This window comes from Erythrolamprus reginae, chromosome 3, assembly GCF_031021105.1.
Source record: "Erythrolamprus reginae isolate rEryReg1 chromosome 3, rEryReg1.hap1, whole genome shotgun sequence".
NCBI lineage: Eukaryota > Metazoa > Chordata > Lepidosauria > Squamata > Dipsadidae > Erythrolamprus > Erythrolamprus reginae.
The window spans coordinates 247,384,646-247,411,076 of record NC_091952.1 but is presented as its reverse complement, the minus strand read 5'-3'; the positions used below and the strand labels follow the sequence as shown (position 1 = coordinate 247,411,076).

At 42.0% G+C, this 26,431-nt stretch overlaps 1 protein-coding gene across 5 annotated transcripts in view; it reads left to right on the top strand.

Annotated features, from left to right (window-relative positions):
• ST3GAL1 (ST3 beta-galactoside alpha-2,3-sialyltransferase 1) overlaps window positions 1-24,874 on the top strand; it is a 142,401-nt gene extending 117,527 nt beyond the window's left edge. For all 5 annotated transcript variants that reach the window (XM_070748330.1, XM_070748327.1, XM_070748325.1 and 2 more), the window contains exons 6-9: window positions 223-402; window positions 11,002-11,047; window positions 18,548-18,667; window positions 21,571-24,874. In XM_070748330.1, coding sequence (XP_070604431.1) covers window positions 223-402; window positions 11,002-11,047; window positions 18,548-18,667; window positions 21,571-21,744 — 520 coding nt within the window. In that variant the 3' untranslated portion in view covers window positions 21,745-24,874. The remainder of the gene's footprint in view (window positions 1-222; window positions 403-11,001; window positions 11,048-18,547; window positions 18,668-21,570) is intronic.
• Window positions 24,875-26,431: the final 1,557 nt, after the last annotated feature.

Below are 26,431 nucleotides of genomic sequence, written 5' to 3'. Positions count from 1 at the left end.
CCTTCCAACTCTGATAAATCTGTTAAACTGTAGTGGTCGATTTGGCATCTGTGTCAAGAAAGGTCATAACATAGGTCAAAATCTGCTGAACCGAACCGCTGTCCTCAATTGTGTTCGTAGGTCACGCACTACCTACCAAATATGAGTGTTCCTCTTCTCGTTGACCGATCCTTCTTCTCATTCCTCTCCTTTATTTTCTCTCTCTCTCTTTTTGGCCTGAAGAATGAACAAAGCTCCAACAAAGGGCTTCGAGACGGATGTCGGCAGCAAAACAACTCATCACTTTGTCTACCCGGAAAGCTATCGAGAAATAGGGGAGACCGTCAGCATGATTCTCATCCCCTTCAAAATCTTAGACCTGCGTTGGGTCATCAGTGCCCTCACAAATGGCACCATCAACCAGTAAGTAGACCTGAGGAACCAAGAAGCCTTGGCCAATCCAAGAACTTGATTCTTCTTCCAGGGTTTCTCAATCTTCCTAATGCTGCCACCCTTTAATACAGTTTAATTAATTAATTTATTAATCGGACTTCTATGCCGCCCCTCTCCAAGGGCGCGGGGCGGCTCACAACATATAAAAAACATTATACAATATCTTATTTATTTATTTATTCATTCATTCATTCATTCATTCATTTATTAGATTTGTATGCCGCCCCTCTCTGTAGACTCGGGGCGGCTCACAGCAATAATAAAGACAATGTAAAAACAAATCTAATAATTTAAAAAACACTAAAAAACCCATTATTAAAAGCAAACATACACACAAACATACCATGTATAAACTGTATAGGCCCGGGGGAGATGTCTCAGTTCCCCCATGCCTGATGGCAGAGGTGGATCTTAAGAAGTTTACAAAAGGCAAGGAGAGTGGGGCAGTTCTAATCTCCGGGGGGAGCTGGTTCCAGAGGGTCGGGGCCGCTACAGAGAAGGCTCTTCCCCTGGGTCCCGCCAAACGACATTGTTTAGTCGACAGGACCCGGAGAAGGCCAACTCTGTGGGACCTAACCGGTCGCTGGGATTCGTGCGGCAGAAGGCGGTCCCGGAGATATTCTGGTCCGATGCCATGAAGGGCTTTATAGATCATAAGCAACACTTTGAATTGTGACCGGAAACTGATCGGCAACCAATGCAGACTGCGGAGTGTTGGTGTAACATGGGCATACCTAGGGAAGCCCATGATTGCTCTCGCAGCTGCATTCTGCACGATCTGAAGTTTCCGAACACTTTTCAAAGGTAGCCCCATGTAGAGAGCGTTACAGTAGTCGAACCTCGAGGTGATGAGGGCATGAGTGACTGTGAGCAGTGAGTCCCGGTCCAAATAGGGCCGCAACTGGTGCACCAGGCGTACCTGGGCAAACGTCCCCGTCACCACAGCTGAAAGATGATTCTGGATCCAATAAATTAATGAAAAGTCTAAAAAAAACCGAAAAGCCATAAAAACACTCATTCCATTCGCTCAGCATTCTCTCAACACATTCATTGGCCAGGGGGCAGGAAACTAGTAGACCCAAGCCTGGTGGCATAGATGAGTCTTAAGACTCTTACAGAAGGCGAGGAGGGTGGGGCCAGTAGGAATCTTTGGAGAGAGCTGATTCCGGGGCCCCTACAGCGAAGGCTCTCCCTCTAGGTCCCGCCAAATGATATTGTCTAGTTGACGGAACCTGGAGAAGGCCGACTCTATGGGACCTGACCGGTCGCTGGGATTCATGCAGCAGAAGGCGGTCCGTTGCCATGCAGGGCTTTGTAGGTCATAACAAACACTTTGAACTGAGTCCGGAAACCAATTGGCAGCCAATGCAGTCTGCGGAGTGTTGGACACATATATACATGTCTGGGCAAGCCCATGACTGCTCACGCGACTGCATTCTGCACAATTTGCAGTTTCTGGATGCTCTTCAAAGGTAGCCCCATGTAGAGAGCATTGCAGTAGTCAAACCTCAAGGTGATAAGGGCATTTTTGTTCCTCAAGTTTGTGGTGAGCCCCAACCATAAAATAATAAAATTATTAGGAAACTCTAACTTATCTCACTGCCGGTTCGCTTCCTCCTGCGCTGCATGGCCACACCTTGTAGACGCGCGGGTGGTGTGTTAGTGAACGCATGCGCAATGCCATTTTTTTAAAAGCCCAAAACAAGACGGCGATCCATGTGCAGTGCCATAAATTCGGCTTCTGCATATGCTCAGAAGTTCCCATGGTAGGTTTGTATGCAGCAGTGGGCTGCTAGCTGGAATGCTAAATTGCGCTCGCCGCGGCGGCTCATAAATGCTTGCAGGGTCAGCGCGATTTTGCTGCTGCACCTGTGGAGGTAGCAAAATCATGCACTGAACTGCAGATGTGCCCATGTTTCAGCGAGTTTTTTTGCTTCCGCACAAAATTTTTTAAAAAAGCAAAATCGCACAGGCCCCACAAGCACTTACAAGCCGCGGAGGCAAGCACAATTTAGCATTCCAGCTAGTAGCCCATCGCTGTATGTATCTATGTATGTATCTATGTATGTATATGTGAAGTTGATTGTCAGTCAGTGTTGCCTCTTAAGTGGACAGTTTGGTATCACAAAAGTTTGATTTACTTGGAGTTTTATTGTGTGGTTTAAGTGTTCCCTTTATTTTTTTGAGCAGTTGTATAAGATAGCTTAAAGGGGGAATTTTCTTCATTTAATTTGATTAGGTATTATTGAGTGTTTCCCTTTATTTATTTGTTTATTTTTAGCAGTATTTTTTAGAAACATAGAAACATAGAAGACTGACGGCAGAAAAAGACCTCATGGTCCATCTTGTCTGCCCTTATACTATTTCCTGTATTTTTATCTTACAATGGATATCTGTTTATCCCAGGCATGTTTAAATTCAGTTACTGAGGATTTATCTACCACGTCTGCTGGAAGTTTGTTCCAAGCATCTACTACTCTTTCAGTAAAATAATATTTTCTCATGTTGCTTTTGATCTTTCCCCCAGCTAACTTCAGATTGTGTCCCCTTGTTCTTGTGTTCACTTTCCTATTAAAAACACTTCCCTCCTGAACCTTATTTAATCCTTTAACATATTTAAATGTTTCTATCATGTCACCCCTTTCCCTTCTGTCCTCCAGGCTATACAGATTGAGTTCATGAAGTCTTTCCTGATACGTTTTATGCTTAAGACCTTCCACCATTCTTGTAGCCCGTCTTTGGACCCGTTCAATTTTGTCAATATTTTTTGTAGGTGAGGTCTCCAGAACTGAACACAGTATTCCAAATGTGGTCTCACCAGAGAGTCTCACTTTTCCTCATTTATTTTATTTATTTATTTATTTTGTCCAATATACAATAATACACAATGAAGGTTATAGAGGATATAGTAGAGAAGAAATGTGAGATATAGGAGAGACTATAGGACAGGGGATGGAAGGCACTCTAGTGCATTTATGTACAGCCCTTACTGACCTCTTAGGAATCTGGAGAGGTCAACCGTGGATAGTCTAAGAGTAAAAATGTTGGGGGTTAGGGGATGGTACTATAGAGTCCGGGTAATGAGTTCCACGCTTCGACAACCCGATTACTAAAGTCATATTTTTTACAGTCAAGTTTGGAGCAGTTAATATTAAGCTTGAATCTGTTGTGTGCTCTTGTGTTGTTGTGGCTGAAGCTGAAGTAGTCTTTGACAGGCAAGATATTGCAGCATATGATCTTGTGGGCAATACTTAGATCCTGTTTAAGGCATCGTAGTTCTAAGCTTTCAAGACCCAGGATTGTAAGTCTAGTTTCGTAGGGTATTCTGTTTCGAATGGAGGAATGAAGGGCTCTTCTTGTATATGAATAGTCTTTCCCATGGTCCCCCTAAGTTCTGTGTTGCATGCATGAAAATACTTTTTTCCCCCTTGTGATTTGATTGATTGATTTGATTTTATTGGATTTGTATGCCGCCCCTCTCCGTAGACTCGGGGCGGCTAACAACAGTAGTAAACAGCATATGACAATCCAATATAAACAGTTAAAAACCCCTATTGTAAAACCAAACATACATACAGACATACCATGCATAAAATTGTAAAGGCCTAGGGGGAAAGAGTATCTCAATTCCCCCATGCCTGGCGGCAGAGGTGGGTTTTAAGAAGCTTACAAAAGGCAAAGAGGGAGGGAGCAATTCTAATCTCTGGGGGGAGTTGGTTCCAAAGGGTCGGGGCCACCACAGAGAAGGCTCTTCCCCTGGGTCCCACCAAACAACATTGTTTAGTTGACGGGACCCGGAGAAGACCCATTCTGTGGGACCTAACTGGTCGCTGGGATTCGTGCAGCAGAAGGCGGTCCCTGAGATATTCTGGTCCGGTGCCATGAAGGGCTTTATAGGTCATAACCAACACTTTGAATTGTGACCGGAAACTGATCTGCAACCAATGCAGACTGCGGAGTGTTGGAGTAACATGGGCATATTTGGGAAAGCCCATGATTGCTCTCGCAGCTGCATACTGCACGACCTGAAGTTTCCGAACACTTTTCAAAGGTAGCCCCATGTAGAGAGCATTACAGTAGTCGAGCCTCGAGGTGATGAGGGCATGAGTGATTTCCCTTGAATATCTTTTACTCTCCATAATATCCCAAAGGCTAAGCTAGGACAGCTGTTAGCTTAATGCCATCACCAGGAAATAATGTTTCTTAACAGGTTTTATATTAAAAGCACGCATATGTATAAGCACGCAAACACAATCTTGGTGGGAACAATGTAATCACAGCAGCTTTTCCTTGTTGTCCAGGAAACACTTTTGTATCTTTCACAACGTGATATTAATATGTATTGAAGTTTTTATTTAATCTACTCAACAAAAGGGCATTTCAGGGCAAAGATCTCGTGATCTAAAATGTATAAAGAGAAATTTTTTTTTTCTTTGTAAGATCCAAAACTTTGTTTCTGAGACAGTGGTACCACTCATGTGTGAAAAGATTTGGCAAGCTGCAAAATTTTCCTCATTTGGAAAGTCCATATCTCCTGACCAGATAAGGAAATATCATGTTTTCTCCTTCCATTGTTTGCTCTTCTGTTGTTTATTCAAAATCCATTGACAAGCCTTCTTTGGCAATTTTTTCCTATTACTCTGTTTGTGCATTTATTTATTTATTTATTTCCAAAATTAAAATACAGTGGTACCTCTACTTACAAACTTAATTCATTCCGTGACCAGGTTCTTAAGTTTGTAAGAAGTTTGTAAGAAGAAGGAATTTTTCCCATAGGAAGCAATGTAAAAGCAAATAATGCGTGCGATTGGGGAAACCACAGGGAGGGTGGAGGCCCTGTTTTCTCCCAGGAGATTCCTAGAGAGGCCCCATGGAGGCTTCTCCCTGCCTTTTCCGGCCCTGTTTCCTCCCAGGAGATTCCTAGAGAGGCCCCACAGAGGCTTCTCCCCACCTTTTCTGGCCTCGTTTCCTCCCAGGAGATTCCTAGAGAAGCCCCATGGAGGCTTCTCCCCGCCTTTTCCGGCCCTGTTTCCTCCCAGGAGATTCCTAGAGAGGCCCCACGGAGGCTTCTCCCCACCTTTTTCGGCCCTGTTTCCTCCCAGGAGATTCCTAGAGAAGCCCCATGGAGGCTTCTCCCCGCCTTTTCCGGCCCTGTTTCCTCCCAGGAGATTCCTAGAGCGGCCCCACGGAGGCTTCTCCCTGCGTTTTCCGGTTACTGTTTCAGAGGCTCAGGTTTCTAAGTGGAAAATGGTTCTTGAGAAGAGGCAAAAAAAACTTGAACGCCCAGTTCTTATCTAGAAAAGTTTGTAAGTAGAGGCATTCTTAGGTAGAGGTACCACTGTACAGAGTAAAAGGTGGGGGGGAATTACAATATGAAAACAGAGACAAACTAAAAAAAGTGTCAAAAAGAAAATATCAAGCATACAGACACAATGTCCCCTCTGTTTGAACGTGGACAAATTTATTTCTGCAACAATAATTAATCCCCCCTTGTAGAACAAGTCACCTATCTATAAATACCCATTTCATATTTGTATATTCTCAGTATAACATTAGAAAAAAACAGCAATCGTAGAAAACTATTATCAGTCATGCAATTTGACCTATCTACTAGAAAAAGGCAAGTAATACCGACTACAGAAATTGACAATTTTTCCTAAATTTGAGTAAACTGCCCAAGGATATGCTGATTCAGTTCTACAAAGGAATTACAGAGACTGTCATCTGCACCTCTATAACTGTCTGGTTTGGTTCTGCAACCCAACAAGACCGACACAGACTTCAGAGGAGAATCAGAACTGCAGAAAAAAACAATTGCTGCCAACTTGCCTTCCATTGAGGACCTGTATACTGCACAAGTAAAAAAGAGGGCTGTGAAAGTATTTACTGACCCCTCGCATCCTGGACATAATCTATTTCAACTCCTACGCTCAAAATGACACTATAGAGCACTGCACACAAGACAACTAGACACAAGAAGAGTTTTTCCCCCGAATGCCATCACTCTGCTAAACAAATAATTCCCTCAACACTGTCAAACTATTTATTGTCTGCATTACTATTACTATTAATCTTCTCATTGTTCCTATCACCCAACTCCTCCTACTTATGACTGTAACTGATTGTATCATTATGATTTATATTGATTGATTCCTAATATTATTTGATTGCTTATTTGTACCTTATGACTATCATTAAGTGTTCTACCTTATGATTCTTGATGAATGTGTCTTGTTTTTTTATAGGAGCATTTGCACCAAAAACAAATTCCTTGTGTGTTCAATCACCCCTGGCCAATAAATAATTCTAATTCTAAATTAATCTTAAAAATTGTTTAGGTTGCATTGTTTATATCGGTTCCACTACAGATGTTTTAGATGTTTATGCATTTGAATTGTTGCTTGAAATCGGAACAAATCTCTCTTTTTATCACAGCTTATGAGAAGGCTCAGAACTCTCATATAATTTCTCAAGACTTTTAGTCTTACTGTCTCCAACTTTTGTGTTTATGTAAGTTAGGTTTATTGCTAGTTTTATAACTGTTTTTATGGTGTCTTGTAATCTAGCCAAAATCACTAAGGGAGTGTGTGTGTGTGCATAAGATAACTTTTCTAAAAGAATAAATCAAATAAAGTGGTACCCCTACCTAAGAACGCCTCTATTTACGAAATTTTCTGTATAGGAACTGGGTGTTCAAGGGTGGTGGGGTTTTTTTGCCTCTTCTCAAGAACCATTTTCTGCTTACAAACCCAAGCCTCCGAAACTGTAAGTTGGCCCTAAGTTGGAAAAACTATAAATCGCTTTAAGGCAGAACAAAAGCAAAATAAGCTTCCAGGAACAGGAATAAATGGCAAAACAGAATGGCCAAGATTTTATTTCAGAACTAAGGAGAGGGAGTGGAAAGGATTAGTTGCCTTTTAAAGAAGGGATTAGCTTCCTTTTAAAAGAGAATAGCGCATATATGGAAGAGCTGCAGCCAAGCCAGAAAGGAAAGGACATTTCTGTGAAAGGGAACGCAAATTGCAGGTCACTGAAGCTGACTGCAGATCTGTAGGTCAGCAGTTCAAATCTCATCAAATCTCTGTTAAAAAGTGCTATTGCCAACATGTCGTAAGCCGCCCTGAGTCTAAGGAGAAGGGCGGCATAAAAATCAAATAAATAAAAATAATAAAAAAAATAAATTGAATTTGCTGGTTGGGAATTATGGGAGTTGTAGTTGAAGGGGTTGGAGATAGTTTGCATAAAGATAGTGTTCAGTTCTGGAGACCTCACCTACAAAAAGATATTGACAAAACTGAACGGGTCCAAAGACGGGCTACAAGAATGGTGGAAGGTCTTAAGCATAAAACGTATCAGGAAAGACTTCATGAACTCAATCTGTATAGTCTGGAGGACAGAAGGAAAAGGGGGGACATGATCGAAACATTTAAATATGTTAAAGGGTTAAATAAGGTTCAGGAGGGAAGTGTTTTTAATAGGAAAGTGAACACAAGAACAAGGGGACACAATCTGAAGTTAGTTGGGGGAAAGATCAAAAGCAACGTGAGAAAATATTATTTCACTGAAAGAGTAGTAGATCCTTGGAACAAACTTCCAGCAGACGTGGTTGGTAAATCCACAGTAACTGAATTTAAACATGCCTGGGATAAACATATATCCATCCTAAGATAAAATACAGGAAATAGTATAAGGGCAGACTAGATGGACCATGAGGTCTTTTTCTGCCGTCAGTCTTCTATGTTTCTATGTTTCTAACTACCAATCTGTGCTCACTATTGAAGGCTTGCCAGCTTCCGCTGCTACTGGTGCACTCTATGCGCCATTACGTGCTTCTGGCAGGCATGCACATGCGCCCAAGTGAGATTTGTTTCTTCACAAGCCCAGGGAGCAAAATCTCATCAGGGGATGCACACAATTGTGAGATTTCGATGTTGTTGTTGTTTTGCTTCCACACATGCACGGAAGCAAAAAAACCTGTCAAAAATTGCTGAAATCTCGCACACCTGCATGTCCTCTTCCTGTACATGCGCAAAAGCCAAATCTCGCTCCGATGTGCCCACCTGCCAATTACCTGGAGCTGCACTCATGTTAGTACATGGTACATAACCTACTTTGGGGTTGCCATATAGTAAACTAAAAATGTTGGTCTAGGAAAGTAAAGACTGTATCTTTAAGAACTTTGACTGGTTGTCCATAAGAGGGTGCCAGCACCGTTCCCTTTGGGGAGAGTTACTTTGAGATATCTTTGCTTGTGAGTCGTATTATTCTTTGCTGTGTGTGGTTTGTAATCTATTGTTAATATTGTTGTATATTTGTAAATAATATTGTTTATATAATATAACAGCCTGGAGGCTGTTAGGGTATGGATGGGTGTCAACAGACTCAAGCTCAACCCTGATAAGATGGAGTGACTGTGGGTTTTGCCTCCCAAGGACAATTCTATCTGTCCATCCATCACCCTGGAGGGGGAATTATTGACCCCCTCAGAGAGGGTCCGCAACTTGGACGTCCTCCTCGATCCACAGCTAACATTAGAGAAACATCTTTCAGCTGTGGCGAGGGGGGCATTTGCCCAGGTTCGCCTGGTGCATCAGTTGCGGCCCTATCTGGACCGGGAGTCACTGCTCACAGTCACTCATGCCCTCATCACCTCGAGGCTCGACTACTGTAACGTTCTCTACATGGGGCTGCCTTTGAAGAGTGTTCAGAAACTTCAGATCGTGCAGAATGCAGCTGCGAGAGCAATCATGGGCTTCCTCAGGTATTCCCATGTTACACCAACACTCCGCAGTCTGTATTGGTTGCCGATCAGTTTCCGGTCACAGTTCAAAGTGTTGGTTATGACCTATAAAGCCCTTAATGGCATCGGACCAGAATATCTTCGAGACCACCTTCTGCGCACGAATCCCAGTGACCAGTTAGGTCCCACAGAGTTGGCCTTCTCCGGGTCCCATAGACTAAACAATGCCAGCTGCCGGGACCCAGGGGAAAAGCCTTCTCTGTGGCCATAGCTCCCTCTAAGCTGAGCAGTGAGCAATCGCTCACTTAAAAATCATCATCAACTCAGAGTTTTCCAAACCTGCCCAGAAGCCGAGAGGGAAAGAGTGAGAGGGAAGGAGAGAGAGAGGAAGAGAGGAAGAGAGAGAAACAGATAGAAAAAGAGAGGAAGGAAAGGAAAAAGAAGAAGAATGGGAGTAAGAAAGAGAGAAAGAAAATCAAAATCTAGTTTGAAACTAGCTCAACTATTTAAGTGCCATTTTGATATTGATAGAGTTGCCCTATTATGAGCTCACTGTTATAGACACACAGGACAGTATTTTATTTTGAAAATCTCTGAAGCAAAACAGGGTGGGTTTTTTATTTGTTTGTTTGTTTGTTTGTTTATTATTTCTTTGCTGCCCAGTCCGAAGGGACTGCCGCTCAGACACTATACTTTTCTGCCCACCCCCCCAAAAAAAAAATTAGAGGGAACACTGTCTGTGGCGGCACCGACCCTCTGGAACCAACTCCCCCCGGAGATTAGGATTGCCCCCACCCTCCTTGCCTTTCGTAAACTCCTTAAAACCCACCTCTGCCATCAGGCATGGGGGAACTGAGACATCTCCCCTTGGCCTATGTAGTTTTATGTATGGTATGTTTGTGTGTATGCTTTTTAAATAATGGGTTTTTAGATTTTTAATATTAGATTTGTTATTACATATTGTTTTATTGCTGCTGTGAGCTGCCCCGAGTCTGCAGAGAGGGGCGGCATACAAATCTAAATGATGATGATGATGATGATGATGATGATGATGATGATGATGAAGAAGAAGAAGAAAAAAAAGTTCAAGAAGAAGAAGAAGATGAAGAAGAAGATGATGAAGAAGAAGAAGTTCAAGAAGAAGAAGTTCAAGAAGAAGAAGAAGAAGAAGAAGAAGAAGAAGAAGAAGAAGAAGAAGAAGTAGTAGTAGTAGTAGTAGTAGTAGTAGTAGTAGTAGTAGTAGTAGAAGTCTGAGTCTTTAACTGGCTAGCCCACATTATCTACACCACTGCAACAACTCTGCTGATTGTATGTCACAGGTTTCGCACAGTGCTGCACCAAGACAGTGCGCAGCTCCATTTTTGCTACCGTAACGCTGTCCCCACCTTCCAGGTAGAAACCCGATTACTGGTTTGTTCCTCTTGTGTGTAGCTTTTGTATGTGTGTGGAGAAGAAGTCCATTTCACTGTAGAGATAATCCTCAATTTATGACCATTCAATTAAACAACCCAGGGCCTCTCCCATACTCTGAGGAGCATCATGCTCTCCATAATGAGTGCGACAGGGAGAGCTGAAATTGCATGGCTGCCTTGCTTAAGCACATCAACCCACTTCACTTAATTCTGGGCTCAGTTTTGGTTGTAAGTCAGGGGCTACCTGTATTTTTCAGATTCGTGTTTGATTTGGTTCCCTATTTGCAGGCAGCATTGTTGGAGTACTAAATTTAGAATTAATAGTGCTTTCTTAAAAATAAAAAAAATGCAAACTAGGACATTGTGAGCTTTGTCTGACTGGACCATATTTCTTTCTTTACTTTTCTTTTTCTACAGCACATATACTCCTGTTCCTCGTAAGATCAAAGCCAACAAAGACAAGGTAAGTGAGGGCTACAGTCAATTCCAGGACTTTTTTCTCTGTTAAGGAAAGACCAAATCCAGATAATCATCTAAACCAGAGCTGGGGAACCATGGCCCCTTTAAGACTTACAGACTTTAACTCCCAGAATTCTGGGAATTGAAGTCCACAGGTCATAAAGGGGCCATCGTTCCCCATCCCTGATCTAAACTATGATTGAGAAAATGGATGAGTCCCTTTTATTCCATTTCCACATTTCAGGCACGAAGTTAAACTTGGTTCTTCCATTTCTGTTCAAACCAATGATTTGCAATTAAATCCATTCGAACTATCCAGTTCAGGTTATTCCTTCTAAGGCAGTGGTTCTCAATCTGGGGGTCAGGATTCCTTTGGGGGTCAGGACCCCTGTGGGGTTCGAACGACTGTTTCACAGGGGTCGCCTAAGACCATGCGAAAAGACAAATTTCCCATGGGGTTAAGAACTAAAGTTTCTATTCTGGCACCTTGGAACATAATTTTACAATCCGACCAATCAGGCGTTTACAGTGGGGGTGTCCCTCTGAGCTTCCTGCCAATCAGCTTAAAGCTCTGTTGGGAAAATTGGCGCTAGACTTATGGTTGGGGGTCACCACAACATCAGGAACTGTACTAAGGGGTCGCAACATTAGAAAGTTTGAGAACCACTCGTCAGCTAAATTGTTTCCTGCAGAGATAGTCCTCACCTTACAACTGTCATTAAGTAATCATTAAGTACATCATCCCATAACAGACCAAATTTTTAAACTCCTTTTTTTGGCAGTCATTAAAAAGGATTGCCCAAATTGTTAAATGAACTCATTGTCTGCAATGTTTTTTTTGCTTAAAACCACATTTGGAGACCACATTTGGAATACTGTGTTCAGTTCTGGAGACCTCACCTACAAAAAGATATTGACAAAATTGAACGGGTCCAAAGACGGGCTTCAAGAATGGTGGAAGGTCTTAAGCATAAAACGTATCAGGAAAGACTTCATGAACTCAATCTGTATAGTCTGGAGGACAGAAGGAAAAGGGGGGACATGATTGAAACATTTAAATATCTTAAAGGGTTAAATAAGGTTCAGGAGGGAAGTATTTTTAATAGGAAAGTGAACACAAGAACAAGGGGACACAATCCGAAGTTAGTTGGGGGAAAGATCAAAAGCAAAGTGAGAAAATATTATTTCACTGAAAGAGTAGTAGATCCTTGGAACAAACTTCCAGCAGACGTGGTTGGTAAATCCACAGTAACTGAATTTAAACATGCCTGGGATAAACATATATCCATCCTAAGATAAAATACAGGAAATAGTATAAGGGCAGACTAGATGGACCATGAGGTCTTTTTCTGCCGTCAGTCTTCTATGTTTCTATGTTTCTAAACCAGAAGTGAACACCAGTTGTTTCTAAGGTAGGGTCATAAATTTTAGTTGTGTAACCACAGAAAGCTGCAAATAGTTGCAAATGTGGGTTTCCAAACACTCATAGCCACCCAGAGTCCTTCGGGAGTTGGGTGGCATGCAAATTGAATTATTATTATTATTATTATTATTATTATTATTATTATTATTATTATTATTATTATTATTATTATTACTATTATTACTATTGTTGTTATTTTGTTGCTGTTGTTGTTTTGTTTTTTGTTTTGTTTTGTTGTATTTGTTATTGTTAATAATAATGATGATAATGATAATAATGATCATATATGATCACATGACCACTGGGGCACAGACGCCAGAATTTCAAATCGTGGGTGTAAATAAAACTTTCTTGAATCTCATTTGATGCAAGAACCGTACTGTGGATAAGATAACACAACACAAGGAAACAGACTTTTTTTAAAAAAGAGGAAAACTCCTTGTTCTTCTACACATCCAGACAGTTTGTTCAAACAAAGGAGGGCTGGAGGGAAACTCATTTGCTTCAAAATCTAAGAAAGATAAAGGCAATGTGTTTGGCGGAAAATCAGGTTGGTAAATAAAATATGTTTTGAATTACACCGGGGGGGGGGGGACTTCCTTGGGTTCTTTTGTTTGTTGCCGTCTAATAGGTTCAGTTGTTCAAACAAGCTTCAGTGTAACAGGTATATAACAGGATGTCCTTGGCCGCATACATTAAAGGACAAATCGGGGCTGCCTCTCTTCCTAAATGGATGAAACACTGTACAGTATTGCAAAAGGAATCCTCAATCTGAGTACTGTATTGGCAGTTCTGTGCTAGCAAAAACTTCAGAAGAAAAGGATTTAGGGGTAGTGATTTCGGACAGTCTCAAAATGGGTGAACAGTGCAGTCAGGCGGTAGGGAAAGCAAGTAGAATGTTTGGCTTCATAGCTAGAGGTATAACAAGCAGGAAGAGGGAGATTGTGATCCCGCTGTATAGAGCGCTAGTGAGACCACATTTGGAATTATGGAGGCCTCACCTACAAAAAGATATTGATAAAATTGAAGGGGTCCAAAGACGGGCTACAAGAATGGTGGAAGGTCTTAAGCATAAAACGTATCAGGAAAGACTTCATGAACTCAATCTGTATAGTCTGGAGGACAGAGGGAAAAGTGGGGACATGATCGAAACATTTAAATATGTTGAAGGGTTAAATAAGGTTCAGGAGGGAAGTGTTTTTAACAGGGAAGTGAACCCAAGAACAAGGGGACACAATCTAAAGTTAGTTGGGGGAAAGATCAAAAGCAACATGAGAAAATATTATTTTACTGAAAGAGTAGTAGATCCTTGGAACAAACTTCCAGCAGACGTGGTTGGTAAATCCACAGTAACTGAATTTAAACATGCCTGGGATAAACATATATCCATCCTCAAAATGGGTGAACAGTGCGGTCATGATCCATCTAGTCTGCCCTTATGCTATTTCCTGTATTTTATCTTAGGATGGATATATGTTTATCCCAGGCATGTTTAAATTCAGTTCCTGTGGATTTACCAACCACGTCTGCTGGAAGTTTGTTCCAAGCATCTACTATTCTTTCAGTAAAATAATATTTTCTCACGTTGCTTCTGATCTTTCCCCCAACTAACCTCAGATTGTGACCCCTTGTTCTTGTGTTCACTTTTGGATTAAAAACACTTCTTCCCTCCGGAACTTTATTTAACCCTTTAATATATTTAAATGTTTCGATCATGTCCCCCCTTTTCCTTCTGTCCTCCAGACTATACAGATTGAGTTCATGAAGTCTTTCCTGATAAGTTTTATGCTTATGACCTGCCACCATTTTTGTAGCCTGTCTTTTTAGCCCTTAATTAATAATAATAATAATAATAATAATAATAATAATAATAATGATAATAATAAATAGATTCTAAAAAGCTATGCTCTCTCTCCTAAGGGGGAGGTTAGGTTTGCACAGCATGTACTTTCAGGGACTGCCTTCCCAAATGAACAGTGGCATTTGAATGTTTTATACCAGAAATTAGTTTTGAAGAAAATTCCAGGACAGACTTTATTAAAAAACTTTCCCCAGCAGAGGCAGAGATGGAGCAGTAGTTCAATTGCCAAGAAAGTGTTGTCGTGGTGCCACCTACAGGCAGCAGAGAGAATAGCCCAGTTGCCCCTTAAAACTTGGGTCAAAGTAGAAAACGAGACGCTCCCAAATTTCAGTTCTCCCCTAATTTTATCCTTGGCAATAACTCAGGTTGGGGGGGGGGGGATGCTGCAAGTTATGATTTCACATACTTCTTTTTTTATAGGGATAAAATTATGGAAGACCTTATTAGATACCATCCAATATTTCCCAGAATAGCAACAACAAAAACAGGAAATAAATACAATCTTTATTATTATGATGATTTTAAAGCAAGCTGGCATCCAGTATAGGGCTGATATCTAGCATCTCATTTCTTTCCCTAAAAAAATTCTTGGGCTCTAGAAATACTTTCCTTCTGGGCATTCTAAGAAGATTAGAGGTGAAATCTGCTTTTTCACGCAAATGAGGAAATAAGCTGAAGAGGTGTCAAAGGCAGGATGTGGCAGGAAACAATTTAGAGAATGACAAAACTGTCAACTTAGAGAGGACCACAAAGGTGAGCTAACTCAGCCCTCTCCCCCCTCTTTCCCTTCCTCTCTTCCCCCCCTTCCTCTTTCTCTGTCTGTCTGTCTGTCTCTCTCTCTCACACACACACATACACAGAGAGAGAGAGAGACAGACAGACAGACAGACAGACAGAGGGAGGGGGAGGGAGGGAGGTACATTAAGGATAGATAAAGAGAGAGACAGATATAGAAAGAAAGAGTTGAGAGAAAGATAGACATGGATAGATGATGCATTGATGGATGGATGGGAGGGAGGGGGAGAGAGATGAAAGATTGAGAGAGACAGATTGAGAGAGACAGACAGACAGGCAGACAGACAGATACTGGATGGATGGTTAAAAGGAGAGATAGATGACAGATTGAGAGAGACAGACAGACAGACAGATACTGGATGGATGGATGGATGGATGGATGGATGGATGGATGGATGGGAGGGAGGGAGGGGGAGAGAGATACATGGAAGGATAAAGAGAGAGGGATGTAGAAAGAGAGAATGAGATGAGAGATAGACATAGATGGATGATGGATGGATGGATGGATGGATGGATGGATGGATGGATGGATGGATGGATGGGAGGGGAGAGAGATGACAGATGGAGAGAGACAGACAGACCCTGGATGGATGGACGGATGGATGGATGGATGGGAGGGAGGGGGAGAGAGATAGACATGGATGGATGATGGATGGATGGATGGATGGATGGGAAGGAGGGAGGGAGAGAGAGGGAGAGAGAGAGACTCAGTAATTTAAAAACATGAGAATGAGTTTGAATAAGTTTGCTTTAATTCACTCCTATGCTGTCAGCCATTCTATCAATAGACAATCCACACCTTATCCGTCATTTTTGCGGAAGCTGCCACCAGCTACCTTCCAAGTTCCAGATGTGCACATGGGCCTGAAAAGATAGACCCCCACCTCATTGAATTCTGATTAACAGCTGAGGCCCACCAGGCATCTGCAAAGCTGCTTTAGAATTTCTCTCTGCTTGGATGGCTTTTAGCAGATTCTCCCGGTCTCTTAATGTTTTACATACACAACTCGAGCATTTTCCTGTACTAAGCTATGAGCCTTCTGGCAGAATAAATGTTTATTAATGATTGATTTATTCAGTGTGTGTAGCTACTCTCTTGCCAAGCAAATCTAGGTAGTTATAGCAAAAGCACACAGAGAACAGTAATCTGTCATCATCGTCAGTCATTCAGTCATGATCGACATATTGCACAGAGTACAGTAATCTACATATTGCACATTAACAGAAACATAGAAGATTGACAGCAGAAAAAGACCTCATGGTCCATCTAGTCTGCTCTTATACTATTTCCTGTATTTTATCTTACAATGGATATATGTTTATCCCAGGCATGTTTAAATTCAGGTACTGTGGATTTACCAACCACATCTGCTGGAAGTTTGTTCCAAGCATCTACTACTCTTACAGTAAAATAATATTTTCTCATGTTCCTTCTGATCTTTCCCCCAATTAATGTCAGATTGTGCCCCCTTGTTCTTGTGTTCACTTTCCTATTAAAAACGCTTCCATCCTGAACTTTATTTAACTCTTTAACATATTTAAATGTTTCAATCCTGTCCCCCCCTTTCCCTTCTGTCCTCCGGACTATACAGATTGAGTTCATGAAGTCTTTTCTGATAAGTTTTATGCTGAAGACTTCCACCACTTTTGTAGCCCATCTTTGGACCCATTCAATTTTATCAATATCTTTTTGTAGGTGAGGTCTCCAGAACTGAACACACACAATAGCAATAACAATAACCCTTAGACGTATATGCCACCCATTTTTATTGACTTATATACCACCTCATTTTTACTGAACTTTGAGCCAGTCAGGATCGAACTTCTGGCAGTGGGCAGAATTAACCTCAAATACTGCATCCTGATCACTGTTCCACCAGGGCTCCTCTCAATGGTTCATAAAGCATCCTGGCTCAAACAACACAGCAACAACGACAAAGAAAAAAGAAAAATACACACTTATGAATAACAATAAATATAAACTTACATCGCGGAAGGAGGGAAGATATATATTCATATGTTAATAATTATAAAAACTCATTCTATCACTCCTTTCCGTTCATTTAAATTCTGGCAATACAGTCGGCATCCGGGTTAATTATTTTGGTTATTAATTTCTACCTATAAATCAATTGTTATATCTACCGCCTTATATATTACACAAATAATGTTTTGGTTTTGTATTTTTGGTTGTTTGTAAATATGTTTGTTAGTGATTTGTTAATGTTTTTAAAGAATTTAAATAAAAAACATTTTAAAAAAACAATAACATCCTGTCTCAGGACCAGAGAAGAACCAGATCTCAAAGACTTTTCTAAAGGCCAGAAGGGTCAGGCCCAAGGGTGAATTCCAGCAGGTTCTAACAGGTTCTGGAGAACCAATAGCCGGAAAGTTTGAGTACAGTGATACCTCGTCTTACGAACTTAATTGGTTCCGGGACAAAGTTTGTAAGGTGAAAAGTTTGTAAGACGAAACAATGTTTCCCATAGGAATCAATGGAAAAGCGATTAATGCGTGCAGGCCCAAAACCCACCCCTTTTGCCAGCCGAAGTGCCCATTTTTGTGCTGCTGGGATTCCCCTGAGGCTCCCCTCCATGGGAAACCCCACCTCCGGATTTCCGTGTTTTTGTGATGCTGCAGGGGAATCCCAGCAGTGCAAAATCGGGTGCTTCGCTGGCAACGGAAGTCTGGAGGCGGGGCATCCCAGTGGCGGCAGCTTGGGTTTGTAAGGTGAAAATAGTTTGGAAGAAGAGGCAAAAAAAAATTAAATCCCGGGTTTGTATCTCGAAAAGTTTGTATGATGAGGGGTTTGTAAGACGAGGTATCACTGTAGTTGGTAGAACCAGCAAATACCACCTCTTATTACAGTGATTATCATTCCTAGCTGATTATTCTGATGGACAGCTTGGATTTGGGCCATTGGTGGCATCCCCTGCCAAAACTCTTCCTGAACTTTCTGTGCTTATAAATTATTGGTTTCTTAGAAACTTGGCTCTGTTGTCATGTTAAAATCTGAGTGGTTTTTTAAAAAGTTACCTAAGCAAGACTTTTCATACTAAAATGTATTTTTCCCCCTTTCATTCCCCTGTCTTTTTCAAAGTCCTACACAATCCACTTCTAGCCCTTGACGATAGGATATGTGAAATAAATACTGCTTTTTTTTTCAAATCCGGGCTCTACTTGTTTCAGAAAGCATTGTATTTAATTTCCTGCAATGACACTTTTATTTAACATCCTCAAAGCGAAGGGCGTTTCTTTGGTCTTCAATTGTTGTTTGCAGAGGATGTGCGAAACTTGCCAATTGGGAGAGTGCAATTTTGTACATTCCTAGAATTTTTGCTGGAGTTGGGTTTTGTTTTTGTTTTTTTCCTCTCATGCTGAGTTATCTCTGAAATTAACAAGATACGTTCTTTCGTTCTGTGCAGATCATGGTTTATCATCCTAGTTTTATGAAATACGTTTACGACAACTGGCTCCAGCATCACGGGAGGTATCCCTCCACAGGTTTCCTGTCAATTATCTTTGCAATTCACCTCTGTGATGAGGTAGGTGCCATATCAAGGGTACCTCCGTATTACTTAGGAGAAGGTTATATAAAGTGTTCTGTCGGGCTCTCTGGTAGACTCCTCCCAAAAATTCACAGGTACAAATTTCAGACACACACAGGTTTGAAAATTCAAAACAATGTTCTTTATAATGAAAATTCACTGAAACTAAGCCCTCTTTTGGTATAGCAAAGAGCATTCGTCTCCAAACAAACTGGTAATTTGTACAAGTCCCTTATCAGTTCTGTGATACTTAGCTTGCAGCTGTGAGGCAATTCACAGTCCTTCTTCTTTCACAAAGTGAAACACACTTTGCTCTGGTTTAGTTTCAAAGCGGGGGAAAATCAGCACACAAAAGGTCAAAGTCAGTAAAGCAGTCACGAAACACAACGATCAGATAATCCTCCACAATGGCCAAACCCACAGGCTGCTATTTATAGCAGCCTCACTAATCACCACAGCCCCACCCAACCACAGGTGGCCTCATGTTCTTTGATAATAATCTCTCAGTTGTTGTTGCCTATGCATCGCTCTCCGCATGCATGGCTATATCATTAACTCTTGTTCTGAATCCAAGGAGGAGCTAGATAATTGATCTCCTTCTGAGCTGTCTGCCACACTCTCCTCCTCCCTGTCACTCATGTCTTCTTGGTCAGAGGAGCCTTCATCAGCAGATTCCACCGGGGACAAAACAGGCCTGCCGCATGTGGATGTCTCCCCCACATCCACAGTCCTTGGGGCAGGAGCTGGGCCAGAGCTAACCACAACAATAAAGGTTTTTGTTTTTAAAGAAAAATGTATAAGAAATGGAAGAAGGCACAACCGCTTATATAGATTTGCAAGACGATAAGCATAATAAGTTAACATTGTCAAAAGAAAGTTAATGTTGAATTTAAGTAGAAGAAAATCGGTTATGTAAATCAGTGTTTCCCAACCTTGGGAGCTTGAAGATATTTGGACTTCAACTCCCAGAATTCCCCAGCCAGCGAATGCTGGCTGGGGAATTCTGGGAGTTGAAGTCCAGATATCTTCAAGTTGCCAAGGTTGGGAAACACTGATCTAGATGACAAAACTAGAGGTTGAGGTTTGGGAGTTTGATATGTAATGAAAGTAAATAATTTGGAATTGGAAATTTATTTTGGGGATTGTACATATCTAACTAATGAGACACTGTTTTTATTGTAACACAAATAGAAGGTATTTTGTAATGTACTGAAAAAGTTTCTATGGGGAAAAAATAAAAAAAATTATACCTGGGGGGGGATCAAGGGTACCTCCAGAAAAAGTGGGTGAGTCTTCGGAGAGGGGCGACATACAAATCTAATCAATTATTATTAAATTATTGTTATTTACTTATTGGATTTTTATGCCGCCCTACTCCGAGGTCTCAGGGCCAGCATTTACACCATATAAAAATACAAAATACAAAAACAGATTCAAAAGGTTCGATTTTAAATAATCTAAAAAATCTAATCTAAAAAAAGCAATTAATAATCTAAAAGACCCATTTAAACCAAAAGACCCATTCATGCCACAATTAAATTTACTGCCTGGAGCAAAATGTTACTCAATGGTCCCAGGCTTGCTGGTACAGGTGAGTTTTTAGGGCTTTCCGGAAGGCCAGGAGAGTGGGGGCATGCAAATCTCTAGGGGGAGTTGGTTCCAGAGGGTTGGGGCTGCCACAGAGAAGGCCCTTCCGCTAGGGTCCGCCCAGCCACATTGATTGGTTGGCAGGACCTGGAAAAGGCCGACTTCCTTCCAGCTCTATTCTGATTCATATTCAGAAAAGAAAACCAACCACTTTTTAAAATGTTTTTTCACACAACATGTTCCTATTCCTGTTATCCTAATGAATATCCTATTCCTTATTTTCCATAAATTTATCATTTCAGCCCTTGGCACCTTGGCCTTCTTTAAACAGGGAGAATTGTACTTCAACCAGGCCTTCAGGGTGGCAAGAGGCTAACCTCCTACTAAATCATGATTTCTTTTTCCTCCTCCAAAGAGCGTACGTAATTTCGGAAAACAATATCTTCAGGAGAGGGGGGGCTATCATTGTCCTGTGGTTGTCATGGTTACTTCAGCAATACCTGCAAAGGTATTATTAATAGAAGACTGGAATCAAGATTATTTAATACAGGGGTACCTCTACTGAGGAACTTAATTCATTCCGTGGCCAGGTTCTTAAGTAGAAAAGTTTGTAAGAAGAAGCAATTTTTCCCATGTGCGACAGCAGGCGTGCTGGCTCTTTCGGCACCCAAGGAAAAAAGGTGTGCCATCACTGGATTATGGGGTCATTAAAAGGAGATGAGCCAGGGTGGCGCAGTGGGTAGAGTGCAGTACTTCAGGACACTAAAAGCTGATTGGTAGATCGGCAGGTCAGCGGTTCAAATCTCATCACTGGCTCAAGGTTGACTTAGCCTTCCATCCTTCCTAGGGGGGTAAAATGAGGACCCGGATTTATTTATTAGATTTTTTTTAATTTTATTTATTTATTTATTAGATTTGTATGCCGCCCCTTTCCGTAGATTCAGGGCGGATTGTGGGCATAATAGGCTGGCTCTGTTAAAAAGTGCTATTGCTAACATGTTGTAAGCCACCTTGAGTCAAAGGAGAAGGGCGGCATAAAAATCAAGTGAATGAATGAATGAATGAATGAATGAATGAATGAGGGAAGGAAGGAAGGCAGGTAGGAAGGAAGGAAGGAAGGAATGCAGGAAGGAAGGCAGGAAGGAAGGAAGGAAGGAATGCAGGAAGGAAGGCAGGAAGGAAGGAAGGAAGGAAGGAAGGAAGGCAGGCAGGAAGGCAGACAGGAAGGAAGGAAGGCAGGTAGGAAGGCAGGAAGGCAGGAAGGCAGGAAGGAAGGAAGGAAGGAAGGAATAATAACGATTTTGTCTCCCTAGTTGGACATCTATGGCTTTGGGGCAGACAGTAAAGGCAACTGGCATCACTATTGGGAGAACAATCCTTCGGCGGGAGCCTTTCGTCAAACAGGCGTCCATGATGGAGACTTTGAGGCCAACGTGACGCAAACCCTCGCCGCCGCCGCCAAAATACGATTCTTCAAGGGCAGATGACCCCGGCTGTCGGACGAGCGGTGATCTCTTGACGAGAAAGGAACGGCAGATGTTTTACAATAAATGGAGTCTTGGCGTGGGCGTCCTGTCAAAAGTCTCAGCCGAGAAAGCTTCCGAGAACTGCAAGCTGCAATTAGCAGGCGGCTTTCAAAGGCCCCCTCAAAACGAGGCATTCGGAGTTTTGACAGCGTAGGAAAAACGCCCCGTTTGGAAAGGAATGTCTGTTTCGAGACTCTCCTCTTGTAACCAATGTTTTTAATTCCTTTTCTGTCTTCGGAAACTACAAAAAAAAAAATTGTGTGTGTGGTGGGGAGGGAACAGAAGAGGTCAGGGATTTGCAAAGGCCCTCTTGGTTTCGAAAATTACCTCAGAAGAGCTGTATTCCAATCATGGTCTTTTCTCTGAAGGATCCTGGCAAGGCCAAAAAACAACCAACATCCGTTCTTGTTGGGCGGGATGAACAAAATGGTTCCGGACCGCGAGCGAAACGAGGGTTGCGGTGGCGTGGCGTTTCGTGTTTTGGGCTATCGAAACAAAATGTCCTGTCTCCGGGGAATTTTACCGTTGCTACTTAGCGTGAAGGAGCAGGGCTCAAAGAAAAGAATGCAAGGGGGAGGTTAATATTTTTATTTACTTTTTTGTTTTAAATGTTCTGCCACAGCATGGTTATCAACTCTCATGCCAAGCAGAGAAATGAATTGACGTCGCGCGCCAATACAGTGCAAGATCTGGGTTCCATAAATTTAGACAAACCCCTAGAGCCGTGTTTCCCAACCTTGGCAACTTGAAGATATTTGGACTTCAACTCCCAGAATTCCCCAGCCAGCGAATTCTGGGAGTTGAAGTCCAAATATCTTCAACTTGCCAAGGTTGGGAAACACTGCCCTAGAGGGCAATCCAAAGTTATTTTAAATTTCTGCACCGTTGGGATTTTTTTTTTGCAGCCCAGAACTTTGACTTGACACACAAACGCAATACACACAATACACACCTGTCATTGACATGTGCCTTTCTAAAATGCCCATAATAATTTTAAAAAGGGAGTGTATTTGTCTGTTCCGTTCCCACAGAGACCGAAATCTGATGAAAAATACGGGACAGAAATTGACTTTTGACTTTGGGGGGAGATGGGGCAGAAGACGGAAAGGAGCTTTTTTTTTTGGTCTTATTTTCAAGGACCCTCGGGGGGGAAAAATTGAACGATTTCTACTACTATTTTTTACAGTCGCTGTAAATTTAAATATATATTTTAAAGTGTTGAGAGTAAAAAAGCGGGGAGGGGTTGTCCCATTAGCATCGAGAACAGCAAGCCATGGATCTGAGAGAAAATGTAGTTTACCAGCATAGTCTGCTCCATTTAAATTCCAGGAGGTCCATTTTGAGAGAGAAGAGTTATTGCAAGAAATCAAAACCAATCAGAGCTCATACATAGGATCTGAACCATCAACGAAAGCCCATAGAACAAGGAGAATTAGTTATTGACAGTTGCAAAAGTTACAGCACATTTAAAGGTGCTTCAATATGGAGCTCAAACCTAGATAGATGAAACCAACCGTGGTTTGTACAGTCAAACACAAAAGCCAAATGGGGAGGCAACTGAAAAGGTAGAAGGGAGGTGGATGGATGATTATTACCTCATTTAACTAGACATCCAACCAACTTCCTCTCTCATCTGTAGGATACACACAACTTTTTAGGATCCAGATGCTACTTTGAATGCTTTTTTTCCATTGTGCATTGATCAATCTTTCCACACCATGGAATCCTCCTGAGATGTTGGTTTGCAACACTGTTGGGTTTGGAATGTTAGTCACCATAGTCTAGAACAGTGATTTTCAACCTTTTTTGAGCTGCGGCACCTTTTTTACATATACAAAATCATGGGGCACATTGAGCCGGGGGGTAGGGGGGGGGGGCTAAAAAAGTTTGGACAAAAAAATCTCTCTCTCTCTCTCTTCCTCCCTTTCGCTCTATTTCTCTCCCTCTTTCTCTCTCTCCCTTCCTTCCTCTCTTTCTCCATCCCTCTTTCTTTCTCTCTTCCTTCCTTCCTCTCTTTTTTGCTCTCTTTCTATCTCTCCCTCCTTCCCTGCCTTTCTTTCTCTCTCTCTCTCTCTTGCTTTCTTTCTCTCTCTTTTTCTTTCTCTCTTTCTTTCTCTCTTTCTTTCTTTCTCTCTCTCTCTTGCTTTCTCTCTCTCTCTTGCTGAGCTTTGTGGCACACCTGACCATGTCTCGCGGCACACTGGTTGAAAAACACTGGTCTAGAACTTCGGGAAGGAATACCAGATTGAGGCAGGCTGCTCTAGAACATGGAACCTCATTTAACTAGACATCCAACCAACTTCCTCTCTCATCTTTAGGATACACACAACTTTTTAGGATCCAGATGCTACTTTGAATGCTTTTTTTCCATTGTGCATTGATCAATCTTTCCACACCATGGAATCCTTCTGAGATGTTGGTTTGCAACACTGTTGGGTTTGGAATGTTAGTCACCATAGTCTAGAATTTCGGGAAGGAATACCAGATTGAGGCAGGCTGCTCTAGAACATGGAACCCCTTTTTTTATATAAATCCAAAAAATAAAATTGGGTTTGCAATGTAAGCTACCTTTTCCCCTCCAAGAGTTTCTTAACTGGTCTCCTTTTTGGTTTAAAGGTCATATGATTATGTTGTCTTCTTCCAAAGAAAACTGCTCAGTTTTAAATAAGCTATATTTTTAAGTTGATTGTCCTGAGTACCATAATTTAAAGCCTTCATACGTTTTTGTATCACAGGTTTAAATCGCGGTTTCTTTAAATCATGTTCAAAGAACATTAGTCCTCCTGAGATACTGTGGCTTCTGGAATGAGAATGAGCTGTTTTTTTCTAGACACCGCAGTTTTTCTTTTAACAGCAACTTATTTATGTACAGGAGAAGGTGCTTCTACGTATATCCATGAAGACATGTGCCTCTTGAATTCTGCTGATCAAAGGTTGATTAAGGATCAGAGCAGGCCAGGTGGCTTTGTCTGGCTCCGTTGGCATCCTTAAACCATGATTACCCCAAATCCTGCCTTCAGGGATTCGTTTGGGGTCTCTTTTATGCTGTATTTTTAAACTTCCAAACAGGAATAAAAAGAATTGAGCTAAATGTTGTCAATAGCTTAAAAGCATATGTGTAATGAAGCACGTCTCCACTGTTTCCAACTGCAGGATTTGAGTTGAATGGAAGGTTTATAAATCTATTTTGTTCATCATTTGGGCTGACAGGGAGAGAACGAATGTGATATGCTATTGAGAGAATCTGGGAGAATTTATTCAGAAGAACAAGAGAATGGTTTGCAGCAAACAACTCTTGATTGCAAGCTGTTGTGTTCCCAAATTGTATGTGTGTTTGAAGCAGTCTCAGATTGATCTAGGGCAGGGATGGCGAAGCTATGGCACGGATGCCACAGGTGGCATGCGGGGCTATATCAGCTGGTACATTATTATTATTATTATTATTATTATTATTATTATTATTATTTATTAGATTTGTATGACGCCTCTCTCCGTAGACTCCAGGCGGCTCACAACACAATAAAACAGTTCATGACAAATCTAATAATTTACAATTTAAAATATTTAAAAACCCCATTATTAAGCAGACATACCTACAAACATACCATACATAAATTGTATAGGCCCGGGGGAGATATCTCAGTTCCCCCATGCCTGATGATAAAGGTGGGTTTTGAGGAGTTTACGAAAGGCAAGGAGGGTAGGGGCAGTTCTAATCTCTGGGAGGAGCTGGTTCCAGAGAGTCGGGGCTGCCACAGAGAATGCTCTTCCCCTGTGGCCCGCCAACCGACATTGTTTAGTTGATGGGACCCAGAGAAGGCCCACTCTGGGACCTAACCGGTCCCTGGGATTCGTGCGGCAGAAGGCAGTCTCGGAGATATTCTGGTCCGATGCCATGAAGGGTTTTATAGGTCATAACCAACACTTTGAATTGTGACCGGAAATTGATCGGCAACCAATGCAGACTGTGGAGTGTTGGTGTAACACGGGCATACCTGGGGAAGCCCATGACTGCTCTCGCAGCTGCATTCTGCACGATCTGAAGTTTCCAAACACTCTTCAAAGGTAGCCCCATGTAGAGAGCGTTACAGTAGTCGAACCTCGAGGTGATGAGGGCATGAGTGACTGTGAGCAGTGAGTCCCGGTCCAAATAGGGCGAACCTGGGCAAACATACACACCCCCAGGGAGATGGGTGGGATTGTCCTTGGGAGGCAAAACATGAGCTATTGCCCTAGCTCAGGTCCAACGTGCATGTGTGTGCCGGCCAACTGATTTTTGGCTCACACAGAGGCTCTGGGAGGGTGTTTTAAGCTTCCAGAGAGCCTCCTGGGAATAGGGGAGGATGTTTTTATTCTCCCCAACTCCAGGGAAGCCTTTGGAGCCTGGGGAGGGCAAAACACGAGCCTACGGGGCCCACTTGAAGTTGGGAAACAGGCCATTTTTGGCCTCCAGAGGGCCTCCGGGGAGTGGGGGAAAGCTGTTTTTGCCCTCCCCAGGCATTGAATTATGGGTGTGGGAACTCACGAATGCACGATAGCATGTGCCCATGCTCCTTTGGCACCCGATGGAAAAAAGGTTTGCCATCACTGATCTAGGACAACTTGCCACAGCCAACTTGCCATGCAATAAGGGTTACACTGATATCAA